This window comes from Parasteatoda tepidariorum, chromosome 2 (genome assembly GCF_982258835.1).
Source record: "Parasteatoda tepidariorum strain Cologne lab strain chromosome 2, Ptep-v5.0, whole genome shotgun sequence".
Classification (NCBI taxonomy): Eukaryota; Metazoa; Arthropoda; class Arachnida; order Araneae; family Theridiidae; genus Parasteatoda; species Parasteatoda tepidariorum.
Genome location: NC_141756.1, coordinates 20,198,483 through 20,215,914, shown reverse-complemented (window position 1 = coordinate 20,215,914; position 17,432 = coordinate 20,198,483). Strand labels below are relative to the sequence as shown.

The following is a 17,432-nucleotide window of genomic DNA, read 5'->3' as shown; positions in this document are numbered from 1 at the left end:
AAAGCTGGTAGACTTTTCTACTTCGAACCTTATTGGCTACTTACATTAATAAAAATTTAAAACTGTTTTTTTTATTTCAAGTTTGGTTAGATATATAAAAAATTTAAAACACCAGCCAATACAGTTTCTGAACTTTTTCCAAACATCTGAATCCCAAACAATTCCATGTATCCCTTATTCTATATGAGCTCCGAATTTTAAAAAAATAATAACTTTTATATCTCACCTCAGTTCTGGCAAGATCTGCACGAAATAATATGCTAGCTTGCTGCAAATGAGTGCACCAATAATTGAATAAATTATTCCTATACTGTTGATCATAATAACCTACAAATAAAATTTTTTTTTTTAAAGAATGATGTAAAACGAGGTAAAATAAAACACAATAAGATATTCTGAACAGAAAATCTTACCAGCATATGCCAAGAAAGCTGAAGAAAGAAGAACATCTCCTGCAATTGTAGCCATTTGATTTTTAAAAGTTTCACTTGTGGCTTCCCATCTTTCTCTCTCAGAACTCAAGCTTTTAAGTAAAGCAATACTACGGTCAACCTAATTTAAACATAAAGTCAAAACTTTAATTAGCCTTTGAGTGTGTCAAGATCAAAACTAACATTAAAAAAACTATACTTTACCTTTGCTTGTACAGAAGCAAGATCGGCTTTGATAGCTTGGGCTTGACTGACCAGATTTGCATATTCTTCTTTATAGGCAGCAATGCTTTTTTCCAAATGATTTATTAGATTATTCATTTCTTCAGCTCTATGTTTATTTTCATCTGCAGCTGTTTCTAAACTTTGAAGTTCATCACGTAGAGGTTCCACTCGTTTTAACATGTCAGCATAGTTTATCTAGGATTCAAAGAAATAAAGAATGTTATGTTAGCTATAAGAAAGTAAATGTCACTTAAAAAAAATATAATTAATGATTAAAGAAAACCCCCCAGAAAATTAACTGTGTTAAAAAATCTTAAGTGAAATCATAATTTAAATTATAACCCGGAAAGTCAAGCATAATCCCAGTTTAAGTTTAACTAATAATTTAAGTTTAAGTAATAACCCAGAGTTATTTAGAAACCAATTAATTATTTCCTATATATCTAGTAAAGCTTATTAAAACATTTGTTTTGAGGACATTTGATTTATAAAATGGCTGTTATTACAAACTTGCATATCTACACCTAGTAAAAAAAGGTTTAAAAGTTAAATTTACAAACACAATGACCATCATTATTAAAATCACAAACTTATAAAATCAGCTGCTTTTTAAAATCAAATCTGTAAGTTGCAATATCAAAACGCAAAAAAAAAACTATTATTTAAAAAAGTTGTTATCGCTATTTTATATAAACAAGCTTTTGGAGAGGAAAAGTTCTAAAAATTAAAAACATGCTTTTTTCGTCGTATTATTTAGAAATTTCAATTTTCTTTTATAAACATGTTTGGTGCATAGATAGAAAATTCCCACCTGCCATCCACGAACAAAAGGAACAACAATAGAGGTGTCACACTTTCCCGCACAGAAGGGTGAAGATTCTATATTTTTAATTGTGCTGTCTTTTCTGTGTATTGGTGAATTTTTATTTTTAGCTGTTGAATTCAAATGTGGCTGCTTTTTAAAAGGCAAAAATATAGCTGGTGGTGAGGAAATAGAGACGTTTACATTAAAAAAATAATAGTATTTGTACCTCCGAGAACGAATATCTATAGCAAAGTAAGTCACAAAATAACAAGCAAAGCAAAAGGAAAGAGTTAACATAAAGAATTTATAGGTATAATATTCAAACAAAATGAGGCTCTAGAAGCGGCTAGAGATTGAAAAGAAGAAAATGAATAACAGCGGAGGTAAGTAAAAGCAAACATTCACAGAAGCTAAAAGAAGAAAAAAAACTCTTCCTTTGAAACTTTGAAGACCAAATAATGCTACTGAATGCTAAAGAGAGAGACATAACATGAGGGCAAACACACACCAATACTACTACAATAAAAAATCTATTTCTCAGACTGAAGAAATTTGCATATGGCAACAGTCTGATTCAAGTAGTCTAAAAGGGATTTTAATTGAAAAAAAAAAAAGCATTAGGAGATCATGGTCTCCTAATGCTATGTCATGAGTTCTACTCAGCTTTGAAGTTGAAACTTAAGCTGTAGAGGTACCCTTTTTGATGTGGAAAAACAATTACAACAAAGCAGGGTACAGTAACTTAGGAAAAATGGATCAGGATTTCTTTGAAAATGCTATGAATGATTTGATGCCCATGTTGGAACAAATGTTGAGATCATTATAGTTTCTTTTTCAAACTATACTGTAATACATATTATTTATTTAGGCACCTTCTGTTAGCAAAAACTCATTGTACTTTTAGATACATCCTTATAGAGTTCAGATAATAGCACAATCAATGTTTAATTTCCTAGAACAGTTGAGGCTAACACTTTCCTAGAATATTGAATGACTTAAAATTCAATTAAATATCAATGCATATACTTTCATATATATTCTAAGAACTATTACCTGAATTCTTACAAATTTCATTTATTTTTTAACCGTCATTGAACAGCCAACCCAATTTTAAATTTACGACTGGCAATGTTCAACTTCGTAGCCGTGTAATTTTGAACCCAATCCAGAAGAAAAAGGAGCTCCTAGATCAAATATTGGGAGAAATTTGCCTTTCGTGGAGGACTTCTCGACAGAACTAAGCCCCATTCGTTTTACATGGTGTAGAAAACCACGAAATCTTCCCATGGTTAGCCCAACTGTAGGGGGATTCTAACCCATGATCTGTCTACCACTGAGGATATTCAAAGTTAGCACTGTGGTCGGTGCGAGCCAAGTGCAGAATTCGCTCTGTCCTCTGACCCAACACAGCATTTTCTGGGTTTACGACTACTTAGATTCAACTCTGCAGCCTTGTAATGTCAAACCTAATCCAGAAAACATGGGAACTCTTGGATAAAATATTGGAAGAAGTTTGTCTCCATGGAGAATTTTTTTTTGGTGGAACTAACTCGCATTTGCATTACATGGAGAGGAAAACTTTCCATGGTTAGCCTGACAACAAGTGGACTCTAACTCATGATCTGTCTACCAATGAGGATATTTTTACATCAGCACTGTGGTCGGTGCAATCCGGATGCGAGATTCAAACCCAGTTCACCTCATTAGAAGGCGAACACTCTATTACCTGCGCTACCACGGCTTCATGGTTGGTATTTGCGAAGAGTTTTAACGTTTGCTGGAAGAAAAAACACAGGCATCAGTTGTATGTTCAAAAATTGTAATTAACAAATATTACCTGAGCAATTGCCCATTTCACCATGGGACCACAAGCAACACTAGCACGATTCACTTTTTCAAAGTTGAACTCAGGGTTATTGACATACTTGTTCTTCATTTTCATTCGAATGTCATCACTTTAAAAAGGGGTAAACAAAATATATATATTAAAAAGGAATTAAATTACAAAAATACAGTTTTCAAAAAAAGTACATCGTTTTTTAGACAAGCTGTCTCAAAAACGCTACAAACTTTTAGGGAGCAGAACATAAAAGTTGAACATACTATGGGTGATGCCCCCCCTCCTTGCTGTAATGTGCATCTAATAGCAAAGAGGTTCCTTTTGCTCCCTTTACTTATTGAGACTAGATTTTTTTTTCTGTAAGAAGCTTTCAAAGTTATTAAGTAACAATGTCTGTAATGAATCTTCTGCCAACATGCACTACAACCAAGGAATTCTTATGTCTGACCAACTATGTGGATGTGTGTCTGGCAAACAATGCATTGCATCCGATGATGCAAAAGTTGAATTTCTGTTGTATTATGAACATTATTTATCCAATATACTATTGTCCAATGAAAGCTTTAATTAATCACTCTTATGTTTTTCAGACCTTTAACCACTGAGTTGCCATGCAGTTGTCTATGAGTTGCTATGCAGTTCTCAAAGATGGACCTTTAATATCCTAAAAGCTTACACCAACATTTCTGAGACATCCCGTACACAGAAGAAAATGAGTGAAATGTTTATTCACTTTCTATTACAAATATCGGTTTAAAAAATTCTGTCTATTTTTGGAACAGAAATTTCTTTCATTCGAAAATTAAATATATTGTTATTATTCATATTTATACAAATATGCTAAATGTGTTTTGAAGGGTTACATTAGTATAGATAAATTCATTTTAAGAAAGTTAGGATTAAATATAAACCAAAGAAGCATTTAATATTATGCTATTTGAGTCATACATTCATACCTATTAGACTTCCTATTTAAAAAATTTTTTGACAAAATAAATGTTTTTTGCATTCTAATGAAACAAGTATAAAAGAAAATGTATGTTTCTGTGTTTTGGACATTATTGTATTAGTATTGACATATTTGAGATTAATAGATAACAGAAAATATCAAATTTCAGGAGGCCACAAAAACTTCGGAAAAAAAATCTGACTTTCCTTAACTGATTTTTTTCCCTTCAAATTTCTCTAATTTTTGTAAACATGTGGCATAACTATTATCACTAACTTTTCCAGTTATGCCTTATTTTCATACATAAAATATATTATATTTGTCATTTAAGTGGAAATTAAGAATTAAAAAAAAACATATTATAATTTTTTTTAAAGGAAAAAAATAGTGAACTTCTAGATACCTCAAACTGAAATTCAATTTTTGGAGTATTTAAGTTGAATTCCCTGATTTTTCCAAACAGAAAAAAATATCCTGACTTTTTCCTAATCCGTGGCCACCTTGAAATTAATATAATGTTTGTTTTTGGTAACTGTTGAGATTTGTTTATAACTAGATGCTGATATTGTTATTGTTGTTAAGAGATGTTATTCAAGATTTTGTTCAAAACTTTAAAATGTCACAATAATCAGGAATATATTTAGAATTAAAATTCAGTGAAGCAGAAAGTTTTTGAAAATAGATCCATTTATAATCATATTTTAAAATATATTATGTAACCATACTAAAATTATACTCAAAAGACACAACAATATATAAAATTAGGCTTATTTTTATATAAAAAAAATAGCACTGCAAGAACAAAATTGTAAACTTCATGAGACTTGAAAATTTTGCTTTCTGGAACCCACATAAAAAAAAGTTTATTTATATTTACCAAATTAGAGAAAAAACGCAATATAAATATTTATCAAAATATATCTTACGAGAGGTACTCAGATGAGAAGTTCACAATGGTTGGAATAAAATTCTCACGAATAATGACGGATCGTATGGCTTTCCAGTCAGGGGCTGGTTCACCTAACAGAAGGCAGATGGCCTCAAGTGCCATTTTGACCAGAAGAGGTGGATTGCTCATTGATCGAACTTCAACCAAATGCTGACGCTTGATGCTTTTCACAGCTGCAGTTATTAGAATGTGAAAAACCCATTCGAAATATTTTTTAAAAAAACAGTACAGATAATATTTTTATTATCATTTAAGTTGTCAGTGCAAGTCTATGTGTAATTTCTTGAAAACAGTCAAACTGTTGCCAATAAAATTCATATTATTGGTGTTTTGTCAGTGAAGGGTACAAGAGATAGCATAGTTTAAATATCCAGATTAAACACAAAAATTTAAATCAGTAATTTTAAGGAATATTTAGCACTCCACAGGCCCAAGCTTACCACATAAGTTACATAGAAGCAAAAAAATATAATTTTTGTAAAACATGAACTTTCAATTTCCTCTTGCTGACATTTATTTAGTTTTGAGTATACATCAATAAAGTTTTTAATCAATTTAAATATGATTTTCTTCGGTAGTTTGATAAATGTGATTAAAATCCTATAATTTACATTTGAATTACATTTTCATAGTTTATATGGTATTTTTTACTTTATTTTGCAATAACATACTGAAAATATAAACCTATATTGTAGAATTTAAATTAGCTATGTAACAAAACAAAGAACCAAAAACAATTCATAAATTTTGGAGGTATATTTCGGGTACATAATTACGAGCAATTTATATTCATTTCTCAGATTCAATGGAGGAGGAGAAGAAAGAAGTTCATAATGCACTTTTACATACCCTTAAGTGTAGAAAGTGTGGACATTTAGAACACTTTTTTTATCAGTGTAGAGAAATTTTTTTCATGGGCAGCATTTAAAATTAGCATTTTTTTTAAAAAATTTATTTTTGATGGGGTAATAAAGCGATGCAATAATAAAAAATTACCAGCCAAACGCATAAATTGAATCAGTAAGTCAAATAATGTACCTAAAAATAACATGCGCCCGATGGAGTGCTAAAGCTGTGTAAAAGTAAAAAAGATATTTTAATTTCAAGAAATATTTTTGTCAAACACTTTTAGTTTGTCAAACACTTCTATATACTAAAAACTGAAATCTTGAGCAAATAACATAAAAATAAGAAAAAAAATTAATAAAAACCAAATAAAATTAAAATAATAAAAAATTCACCATTAAATTGATGAATAGAATGAGATCATTAAAACGAATATCACTACAATATAATTGCCCACCATAGATATTACGTTTGAAACTTATTTCTAAACATTAAACAATTTGAAAGCATATTGGGCTTAGGGTTTTCGGATTTCGGCATTCTCGAAATAAACCTCAAACTGATGAATCAAACGATAACATTTCTACTGGTAGAACTACAAACACACTAAGCAACTGTCAGCACTGAAACTACAATTATCTGAAACTTATTTAATTACACTAAAAATTGTCAATTGTTTTCAAACAAGATTGTGCAAAGTTTATGCATTTTCGTTTCGTTAAACAGTTATTTACAGAAAAGTATGAATGCATACAGGATGTCCCCTGATGGCATCCTGTATTGCATTCATATCTGTTTTATTTCATAACTTTTCTATTTCAATTTAATTATAATTCTTTACTCTTTTTATAAATTTATGCTTAAAACTTTTGTTATTTTCAGAGAGTTGAGCAGTATGTAAGCTTCTTACGTAAGGTCGTCAGTAGAGAAGTTGACAATTGTATTAATAAAGTTCTCTCTTATAATAACTGATCTTATAGCTTTCCATTCAGTAGATGGTTCACCCAGCAGTAAACAAATAGATTCTAGAGCAAGTTTTACAGGTGCCGGAGGATTAGCCATGGATCTCACTTCAACTAAATGCTGTTTCTTTATGGACTTCACAGCTGTGTTTGGGGGTAAAATGAAACAAATTTAAAAACAAAACAAAAAATACATAAAAAAATTAAGAGAAAATAATAAATTAAAAAATGTATAAACTTGATAAATCATATAAAAAATTAAAAACAAAACATAAAATAAGTTGTAAATAATAAAATAATCAACTAATAGAAAAAACTAAGTAATAAATTAATTATCTCAAAATACAGGTTTTGCCTAAACAATTCATTCTGCTTTGAAATAATGTGTATTGAGAAGTATACTGCCTACAAAAACTAATTAAACATGAAAAGCTATATATACTCATTAAGTTTACAACCAAGCCTGTCTCATAGTTTGCATGCCAGATAGATGGCAGGCCTGTGGTGGCATTGAACAAGACAAACCAAAAGAAACAGAGAGCTCTGGTCTGGGTTCTTAGGTACACCAGATCTCAGTCCATGTGGAGCTATGTGACGGGCAAAGTTCACATAGCCCTAATGTCAACAATAAAGCAAGCTCTGCAGGAACACATCACAGCTACTATAGACATCAATAGAAATTTTCTGTTGAATGTATTTACATAGCTGAAGTACTGTTATGATGGGTGTCCAACTTAACCAATTGCAGTATGTAACATAAATTTGATTAGTGTATTTTCCATGCATGATCTGTGTTTATATGTCACATATAATTGTTCGAAACTGAACAATAAACAATTTAAAATTGCATGAAGCATTTAGGCAAACTCTATATACTATGAATCCAAATCACAAAATTATATGAATAATAAATAAATAGGAAGATCTTGAAAAATAAAGTAGAAGCAACTGAATAGAATTGCATGTCTAGGAAAAACTAAAACGTAATTTAAGGTTAAAAATTATTTTTAAAAGAATTTTTATTACTTACAAAACTTTTTGGACTAAAGCTATCACTCAATAATTTTTATCAGACTTAGCTATCACTCAATAATTTTTATCAGACTTAGCTATCACTTTATAATTTTTAATTTTATATTTAATTTGCTTAATAATTTTACATTTCATTTATTAAATTCACTCTACAACATGAATAATAAGATACCAGAAGAAATTACACATAAACTGGATAAAAATATTTGATAACAAAATTTTAAAAAATTCAAATTTATATACACATATATATACACACAGCACAGAGAGAAAAAGAGAGCAATCTAAATGAACTATCCAACAAATACAAGAGGGATGCCAACTGCTCGGCTCTCTCGGCTAAATATTTTATAAAGTGGTAGAATAGTGGTACATTGCAATTTTCAGAATTTTGACTCAAATTAAAAAACCTTTAAAAACGTAGCACAAGATAACTGGAACTAAGAAGTATTTTATATACAGCTTAAACTATTTTTATTTAGTGGTGGGCAAATTGAGTTTTCTTCCAATTTTCCAAACCTGCAATTCATTCAATTTTACTGCTACTGGAAAAATTTCTCACAGAGGAGAGCAAGTTGGCATCTCTGCTATAGGCAAAAATTTCATTTACATTTTGGCTGATAAGAATAATAATAACAGTTTAATAATAATAGAAAGAATTTTCCCATATATCAATTTTCTAGACTAAAACAAAAGTTTCCTGTGACAAAAAAATAGTTATTTAAAATTAGCAAAGATAAAAGGCTATATAATGATAAGAAACATTTCTTAAATTGAATTGTTTAGGAGATTGTTTTTGGGGACAGACACCTTGATATTTATAAAAGCTGTAAGATGTTTCTATGCATTGTGGCATTATAAAGTAGCCTTCTTTGGTTGAAAAGGAGAGCATCTGTTGCACTATCGCTACATTCTTGAAACTGTTTTTCAAGTGCATTGTTAATTCTTTAAATTATTATTGATCTTAAATTATAAAAATTGATCACTGCAAAAGATAAAAAGACAAAGAGTAATAATGAAATTTTTGAGAATTAATTTTACAAAATAGATTTTCCAGCTCAAGTAGTAAAAAAGAAAAGAAAACACTGGTTAGGCCACACCAATAGATACACAGCACATACCAAAATTTTTGTTTTAAGTCAAAAATGATGTGGCATAACTCCATGATATCATGATATTTATACTTCATTCATATTTTTCATTTAATGTTATATTAAAATAAAGATAATTTATTTAATAATGAAAAACACTGCATAATAAAATGCAAAAAAGAAAAAAAAAAAAAAATTACAAATGTTAATATTTCATGAGTGTGCATTTTTTTAATGTTAAAATATTTACTTAGATTATAATACAATAATTTTTCACAGCAAAATATTTCGATCAAAATGAATACGATCTGAACTAAAGAGTAAATATTAATTTCTAACAATTTAAATTTTAAAAAAAATTTCTACTTGACATAGCAAATGAACAATAAAAAATATAAAATTTAAATTTCAAAAAAATAAAAATTTAAATTTTAAAAACTATAAATGAGGTTATATAAGATGTTTTATAGTTTAGGAGAGAAAAAAAAAGGTTTACCAGCTTGAGCATCTAGAACAGCTGGTTCTACTTTTGATAAATCTTCCATGACACTTGCTCGTTTTACAGCAATTACTTCTTCTTGCTCCTACAGTATTAAAAAAAAATTCATTAGTGGTCTCACATTAATTTATATATTTATTAAAATATTAACTTATAATTCAAATTATATAATGAAATATATTTATCAAAAATTATATTTATCAACCAAAATTCAAAGTTTTGCAAGAAATAGATTTAAAACTTAGTAAGGGGAGATACAAAATGATGAACAGTAGCTAACCAAAACTCAGTTTTTTTAATTGTATTAGGAGTTTTATTTAGTTTCTGAAAAATTAACATTTCAAACTTAATTAGGTACTTCTCTAAGATGTTAAATAAATATCCAATATAAGCAGAAGTGTAATTTTTTTATGGTCTAAAACATAAAACAGAAACATTAAAAACTTGAAATATATTTTTATATAACATAATTGGTTTTAGTCATTGTTTAAACTGAAATCAACATACTGTTTAAATATAAAATAACTAGTATTATTGGCCTTAAATAAAAAACTAAGTCTTATTTATAACTTTTTCTGTAATTGTTATTTTAATTAACGTAACATACAACATTTAAACAAACAAAATCAAACTATAAAGCACTATCCTGCTTTATCAATAAATTTTTAAATTTTTTTTCTTCATAAACTGCTTTGGTTGACAATTTGAAAGAACACATAATGTAATTGAAAAACGACAAAAAAAAATTCTTTCTTAAAGTCAGCACATTGTTTGTGGACTCAAATGTTAAAAAAGTACTAAATATTTGGGCTCTGTATCAACTTAAGCTTAAACTGAATATGTAACAAAGGTAAAATAATAACATCCTTCAGTCATGAAAAGAATTATGAAACCAATTAATTACCCTTAATTGAGCTTGGATTTCATGTGATTGTGTTTTCTTCTTTTCTGCTTCTTGTTGATCTTTCAACTAAAAGAAAAAAAATCAAACATTTCAAAATCAATTTTAAAATTATAATTAAAATATTTGACTCTTTAATAATCGAATGTATTAAATGGTGACTGGTGCCCTTTAAATTTGACAAGGTCATAAAGGCCTTCAAGTTCTCATAACAAATCAATACCTCTTAGGGTACTTAATTGATCGGTCCCTGGGTCAGGTCAAGATTACAATGTGTGGATGAATGAATGGAGTATGAACGGGTCCTCCCTGTAAAACAGACTGTGAGATGTGGGGCTAAAAATGTATTCTAGGTCATAGATGGCGTCACTATAAAATAAGAAACGCAACCTCTGCCTTATATTCACTTGGTTTCCCACAAAGGCTTGCTGGTATGGCAAGTGGCATTAGTAACAACATTCTTTAATATAAGCAAAAAAATGGCTTTAAATTAGCAGTAAAACTTCATTACTAGGTTATACAGTTTTCAAGTTGAAAATCCATACTAAACAAACAGAGAGTGGACAATTTAATGTAATGATTAGAAAATTAAAGCACTTCTGTAACAGCCAATTATCGGCCAAGGGAACTGTGAAAATTAGGGCTTCCTAATTTCAAAATCAAAGTCATGAGGTAAGTTTTGAGTACCAGTCACTTATACTTCCCAAACAAACTGGTATCTGGCTTGATATGATCCTGGATGTGCTGCACCAGGGATAGAATCCCACTTATAATATTTACAGTTTTTTGAACCACTGTGCTATCCTGCATCATTAGTACATTATCAACAGAAATTATGAAACATACTGTTCAAGTGTTCACAAATTAAAGAAACAAATTTAAAAATTTTACTGTCGAATTCTGGAATTTTGAAGATGTATACTTAATCTTTTAACAGTTTATTTAAAATTGGGTTCAAAAGGGTTAATTTTCCCAAACAAACAGTCAGTTTTTCTCCAAATCTACCAATGGGGAAATTGTTTTCAGTAATGTTTATCTTTTATTAAATTTGCCTATATAGTGAGACAGTTATATAAACAAACAACTAAATTAGTAATGCATACCATATCTTTAAGTTTTGCATTGGCAGCTTGATTTTTAGCCTCCAGTTCTCTTCGTTTTAAAGCAAGTGATTTTTGCAGTTCTTCCACTTGTTCAACAGTCTCGTGTATTTTCTGAAGACCAACATTCAAATGCAGTTGTTGTTCTTCAAGCTCTGCTTGTTTCTCATTAAAGAGCTTAACCTATAGCGGGCACAAAAATGCATTTTAGGAAAGATAAACGAAAATCAAAGTAACAAAAATAATTATTCATAAAATTGTACAGAGATCCAGCTTCAGCCTTTCCCAATATCAAAAATCTGGATAAAATACTCTATATTGTATGATAAATACAAGATCTTGTAGAAAAATAAAATTATATTAATATGAATCACACAGAAAATAAGAACCCTCTAAATCCTGATTTCAGGACTTTTATCAATATTCAGAATTTAAAATGGAAGAAATAAACTAGGCACCACATGCTCATTTTAAGAATAGAATAGCTATCATAAAAAGGCTTTCTTCTACAAGTGATTTAGATTTAACTTTCACCTATGTTCTAGTCATCTCGCTCGTGCTAACATAAAATAGCCTCAACTGAACATCATGAGAGTTATTCAAGGAATCCCACACAGCGTTTTCTTCTTATAAAATTACATTGGAGTGTAAATAGTCAACTTATTGGGAGAGCATCAATGACCATTTTTATTCCTATTAGTAATTAAAATATTAGCACATTGCATGTGGGCAACTTTCCAGCTGCTATAGATTAAAATTTCAAAAAAGTTGTCTGCAAGATTTCATAACAGTTGGAGCAAACTTGTCATTATAGCTACATCGAACTATTGTAGTATTGATTATTGATTACATATATACTCAGTAATTTATGTATGTGGTAATCATGAATGGATAATTTATTTGTAAAACAGAGCGAAACGAAGTAAATTTGCTACCACTTTTTAAACTTTTGCATAGATCGCAGAAATTTCAAAAACTTATTTTTACGTGACCAACTTGCATTGTGTCCAAATTATTTTCACTTGTTCCAAATTTATCTCATTTCTATCAAATTTAGCATAGTATGTTACAATTTCATCAATTCAAAAATTCACCAAATGTTCATAGAAATATTTCCTTCAAAGCTATAACATTACAAATCTTAAGCTCAATCAGATAAATTTGTAAGTACGGGTTCTTTTGATTTTAAGTAAAAATAAAAATTATTTTACTCACATAATGGTTGATGAAATCAAGGAAGTGCCTGGGAGTGACAGTTGCCACGTGACCTCCTCGCTTAGACAATCTGGCATTTGCTTTGTGCAAAGTTTGGTGCACATACACAAAGGCATTTACTATGGCGGTACGATGAGTAGGTGGCATCTCAAGACCTGGGAAGGCAGCTGGGAAATAATCCGGGGCATGGTACTATTTGCAATTTAAAAAAAATACATATGAATAATCCAAATGCAATTTATAAGCTAAAAGACACAATTAAAGATAAATAAAAGTTTATACATGAGGTTTGTCCATATCCAGTTTGTTTGTAAATTCCCGGCCCACATGGAAAAGGGCTTCATCAGACCAATCTCCAAACCAGTTAAGAACACACCTGAAAACATTTTATCACATATTAATATTTATTTTTTACACTATGTAAGTTTTAAATCTCTCCTTCAAACATTAAATACGCAGGGTCTATAAATTTATAAAAATATTAGAAAAGTAAAGATTAGAAATAGAAAAGAAACATAAATGCAATACAGGACTAAATTAGGAAACATCTACATGCATTTGCGTGGGAGCTTTTTTATGAATAACTGTTTAAAAAGAATAAAAGTGTTATACGTGTTTCGAATTCCTTTTGGGAAAAATATATAAAATATAGATAAATACATAAAATGTAAGAGATATAAAATCAGACTCAATACATGAAAGTAATACAATCCCCAAAATTTGATTCCTTCCTGGGAGAAATATCCACCAAGTATATCTAGTACTTTATATTATATATACTTAGCAGGTTTCAATATTCCATTCGATTATTCAAGATCTTTTTTTAAAGCACAGCCGAACCACAATCCTGCATCTTTTGTATTCCCATATATATTGTATTGTTTTAACTAAATACTATTTTTATAATGTTAATAATGCCCGTATAGATCATTTTTGAAACTAGAAGATTCCTGCATCTTATTGTTCAGAAACTGTACCGATATTTTCCAGAAATATTCAAGTTAATTCCTTTTGCAAAGAAAAACAGTAACCATTGATGCTAATGAAGAAAATGATCAAGTTTGATGTTCATGTATCAGTAGATGAAAATATTAAAACTTGTGTTGTGTTTAGTTCCAGTAATGGCAGCAGAAGCTAAAAAAGTGCAATGCAATACTGATAAAGAAAGTGAACTTGAACAAAACCAGTGAAAATATTTGTGGAAGGTATCAGAGCTTTTGAAATAATAAAGAGCTTTCTGTATTCATAATCTGTTACAAATGTCAAAAATGTAATGTTCTTGATCAGAAAAAAAAGTATTTAAATCAAAATTTTTTAAATAAGTAGATACGTTCCATTCATCCTTCGCTTGCATTGTAAATTTTTAGCCTTACAAACATAATTTTTTCAATTAAAATTTACTAGACTAATTATAAATTTATTTTATTTTCAAGTCCATTACTTCTTTATCACTTTTCATGCATTTTCAAATCCCTATTAAATATATTAAGTTGATCTGCATTTGTGGTTTTTCCACATCTATCGTTCCCAATGAGTGGTTCCTCGAGAAACGATCAATTGAGGTTCTACTGTATGAATAAAAAATATTGCAATCACACATCATGAAAAATTTTATTAAAACTTAAATAAAAAAAGAAAATATGAAAATTAAGAGAATATTTTATTTATATTTAGAAAGCGGCAGAATAATTTACCTGTTGAAAAGGGCAGGGGAAGTAGCAGCTCTGTCTTTCAAGCCTTCTGATGAGGGATTCATGGTAAACACAACATGAAGATTTTTCATAACCTACAATATAATTAGGGTATTATTCACAGAAATAATTATCAGAATGCATGTGCAGCCTAAAACAATACACATTTTGATTCTTCTACCCTCTATAAGCAAAATTTTTTTTTTTTTTTACATCAGCAAGTATTAGCACTCAACTGATTATGATGGTGATTTTATCCTGTGGATAAAATCGCCATATTCAGTGGTGATTCTATCCTGTTTTTGTACATTAATTTGCAGATCTATAAATAAAATCAAGCCCTTTAAGGTTTATATCATTTATCACATTTATATATCACATACTTAACCAGTACTACCTTGACCTATGAAATTCAAAAGCTATGGGCATGACAGATATCCATTATAAATATATTAACAAATCATCAAATGTTCTATATTGTTGGAACCATGGATATAAATTTAACTTCTGTGCAGACAAAATTTTAACTACTCTCGACAGATCAGCTCATCTTGAAGCCTTTGAATCCTTTTATCATTTATATCAATGAGGAATTTCTACTAAATAATCTCAAATCTTTTCTGCAGAAACTTTGTGGACAAAAATGCATTTTACACTAATTTTGCCTCTTTTGGGCCAAAGTTGTGTTCAAAACTTCATTTACTTTTCTTTTTTCCCATTGTTTTGTTTCTTCGTATTTTTACCCTATTTCTAAGTTTCTATCATCAACACTTTTCGTTATATTGATACTTGTTGATCCTTTTAATTCCTAGCATTAAGTAGAATCCATATTAATACATGTTGACCCTTTTCCATTTTCACTAGGAAGAAATACATTTTTTTAAAGTTCGAGAACCTAACTTATAGTTTTCTGATTAGTACTATTTATAATGCGTTTTTCACTTATTTCACAAAAAAATATTCCTTCTATTAGTGTTTTAAATTGTAAAAGAAATAGATGTACCTGCTGTGTGAACCACTTGTAAAGCTCTTCATTTGAGTCAAGCATCAAGCCTTCTCTCTGAGAGCCTTCCTTGCACTGAGTCATGAGAGTTGTGAACTCATCTCCTTCAAACAGACCCGGAACTTCTCCGTTTGCCAATAGGGTATTCATCCTCTCCAGAAAGCCTGAATCCAGCACATTTGATTCATCAAGGATAAAGCAGATCTTTTCATCCTACAGGAGAAAAGATGTTCTTTAATAACTCAATTATCAGCAAAATAACAGTAAAAAAACAATGCTAGTTTAAATAAAATTAAAATAAGATTATGCAAAAATTGAGTATAAATTATGACACTGCGGTTCAAATGAAAATGGACAGTATAATGTGAGGTTGCTATTTCATGAGTAGAAAAAAAAAACGGCAACTAGTTAATAATAAATTTTAAAAAAAAAATTACAAATTTTTTATTTCCGTTATGCTGGTTACAAAGAACCATTTTTGATAAATAACATGAGACCATTGAACTGCAAAGTCTAAGCAAAAATAAAATTAAGAACAATAAGAATACTGCCTGTTTTAACTCCAAAATAAGCCACCTAATCCAAAAATTCCTAAATAAGAGAATAAAGTTTTCACACAAGAAAAATTTGATTGATACATTTATTGAAACCCTTTAAAAAGTAATTTGCAAAGATTCTGAATGTATAGAGGATTTCTATGTGAGGATGCAAAACATGCTTCTAATTCTCAATAATGAAAAGTAATTGATATTTAATAATCTTTTTTTTACTATAGAGTATGCTACCTATGATAAGAATAAGTGGTTCTATCACACTTTCGCTCTTCATAGAGAATTCAAGATGTTTCAACTTTAAATAAGCATTGACATCGAAAGATATAGTGGTTTTAATAATTTCCTTGATTTTTTTATGATTTATTGATTCATTGACAATAGAAAAATCTTTGTTGTGAAAGCACAAAATGTTTAGTAATTTTTAAAGAGATTTTTGCAGGATTTAAAATGCATGAAGCAAAATTTTGGTTGCTATATAGGATTGAACAATTAAGTTCAGATATTGTAATGGGCATTAAAATAATGATACATTTACAAAATAACAAGCAGGACTCCATGTTTCAGTCATTATAATGGTGGGGGGGGGGTCATAGTAAAGGGTCGTTATACTAAAGAGAATCTACTGTACAAAAATTTGATAATTTATATGTTTAATTATTTCCCTAATCAAGTCAATAAAATATTATACCCAGATAATAAGAAAAATGAAAGTCTTCTAGTTCAAATAAATGAGAATTCAAATTATCTTAAATTCAAAAAAGATTTAAACGAGCAATTAATAGTAATAATAGAGCATCATCTGGTTGATCTGTTACCATGCAGTTTCGTTTCTAAATTTTTAATAGTTTCAGTTTAGAAGAGCTACACTATGTCTAGATCAACTAAAAATCAACACTGTTTTAAAAATCCAATTCAGTTAACACAGATTTTTCTATTGGAGGAAGTTCAAAAACTCATTTTGAGTTACTATTGCAAGCTATCAAGCAAAAATCACTTAGCACAAAACTGCAGCTCATTAAAAAAGTTTAAAATTAACAATTAAAGATTAAATAATTATTTTGAAAAATGACTTCATGCAATCAAGAATGTATGCAAGAAGATGTTTTGATGCATTTTCAGCCATGGTACCCAATTTAACAGATTTTAATGTCAAGTATGTTTTTTTTTTTTTTTTTTTAATATTTTAATTCAGTCACAGACAAAATATTTATCTTATTACACTATAGTGAAGAACTTATAACAAGAGCAAGCAAAATAGACCCAGAGTATAAAGATATTTAGTGTTCAAGTTTGTTAAGATGAAAATGTAACTAATTGATTCTATTTTAACTTTTAAAAA

At 29.1% G+C, this 17,432-nt stretch overlaps 1 protein-coding gene across 2 annotated transcripts in view; it reads right to left on the bottom strand.

Moving 5' to 3' along the window:
- Dhc64C (dynein heavy chain, cytoplasmic) overlaps positions 1-17,432 on the bottom strand; it is a 105,990-nt gene that overhangs the window by 31,091 nt on the left and 57,467 nt on the right. The window contains exons 55-66 of one of the 2 annotated variants that reach the window (XM_087156950.1): positions 15,540-15,752; positions 14,540-14,631; positions 13,128-13,221; positions 12,846-13,037; positions 11,634-11,813; positions 10,534-10,599; positions 9,627-9,714; positions 6,956-7,151; positions 3,299-3,416; positions 636-851; positions 414-552; positions 227-327 (exon numbers count right to left, since the gene is read on the bottom strand). In XM_087156950.1, the coding sequence (XP_087013076.1) occupies positions 227-327; positions 414-552; positions 636-851; positions 3,299-3,416; positions 6,956-7,151; positions 9,627-9,714; positions 10,534-10,599; positions 11,634-11,813; positions 12,846-13,037; positions 13,128-13,221; positions 14,540-14,631; positions 15,540-15,752 (1,695 nt within the window). Of the gene's footprint in view, positions 1-226; positions 328-413; positions 553-635; positions 852-3,298; positions 3,417-5,176; positions 5,373-6,955; positions 7,152-9,626; positions 9,715-10,533; positions 10,600-11,633; positions 11,814-12,845; positions 13,038-13,127; positions 13,222-14,539; positions 14,632-15,539; positions 15,753-17,432 lie in introns of both variants that reach the window. The other variant, XM_087156951.1, reaches the window with a different exon arrangement.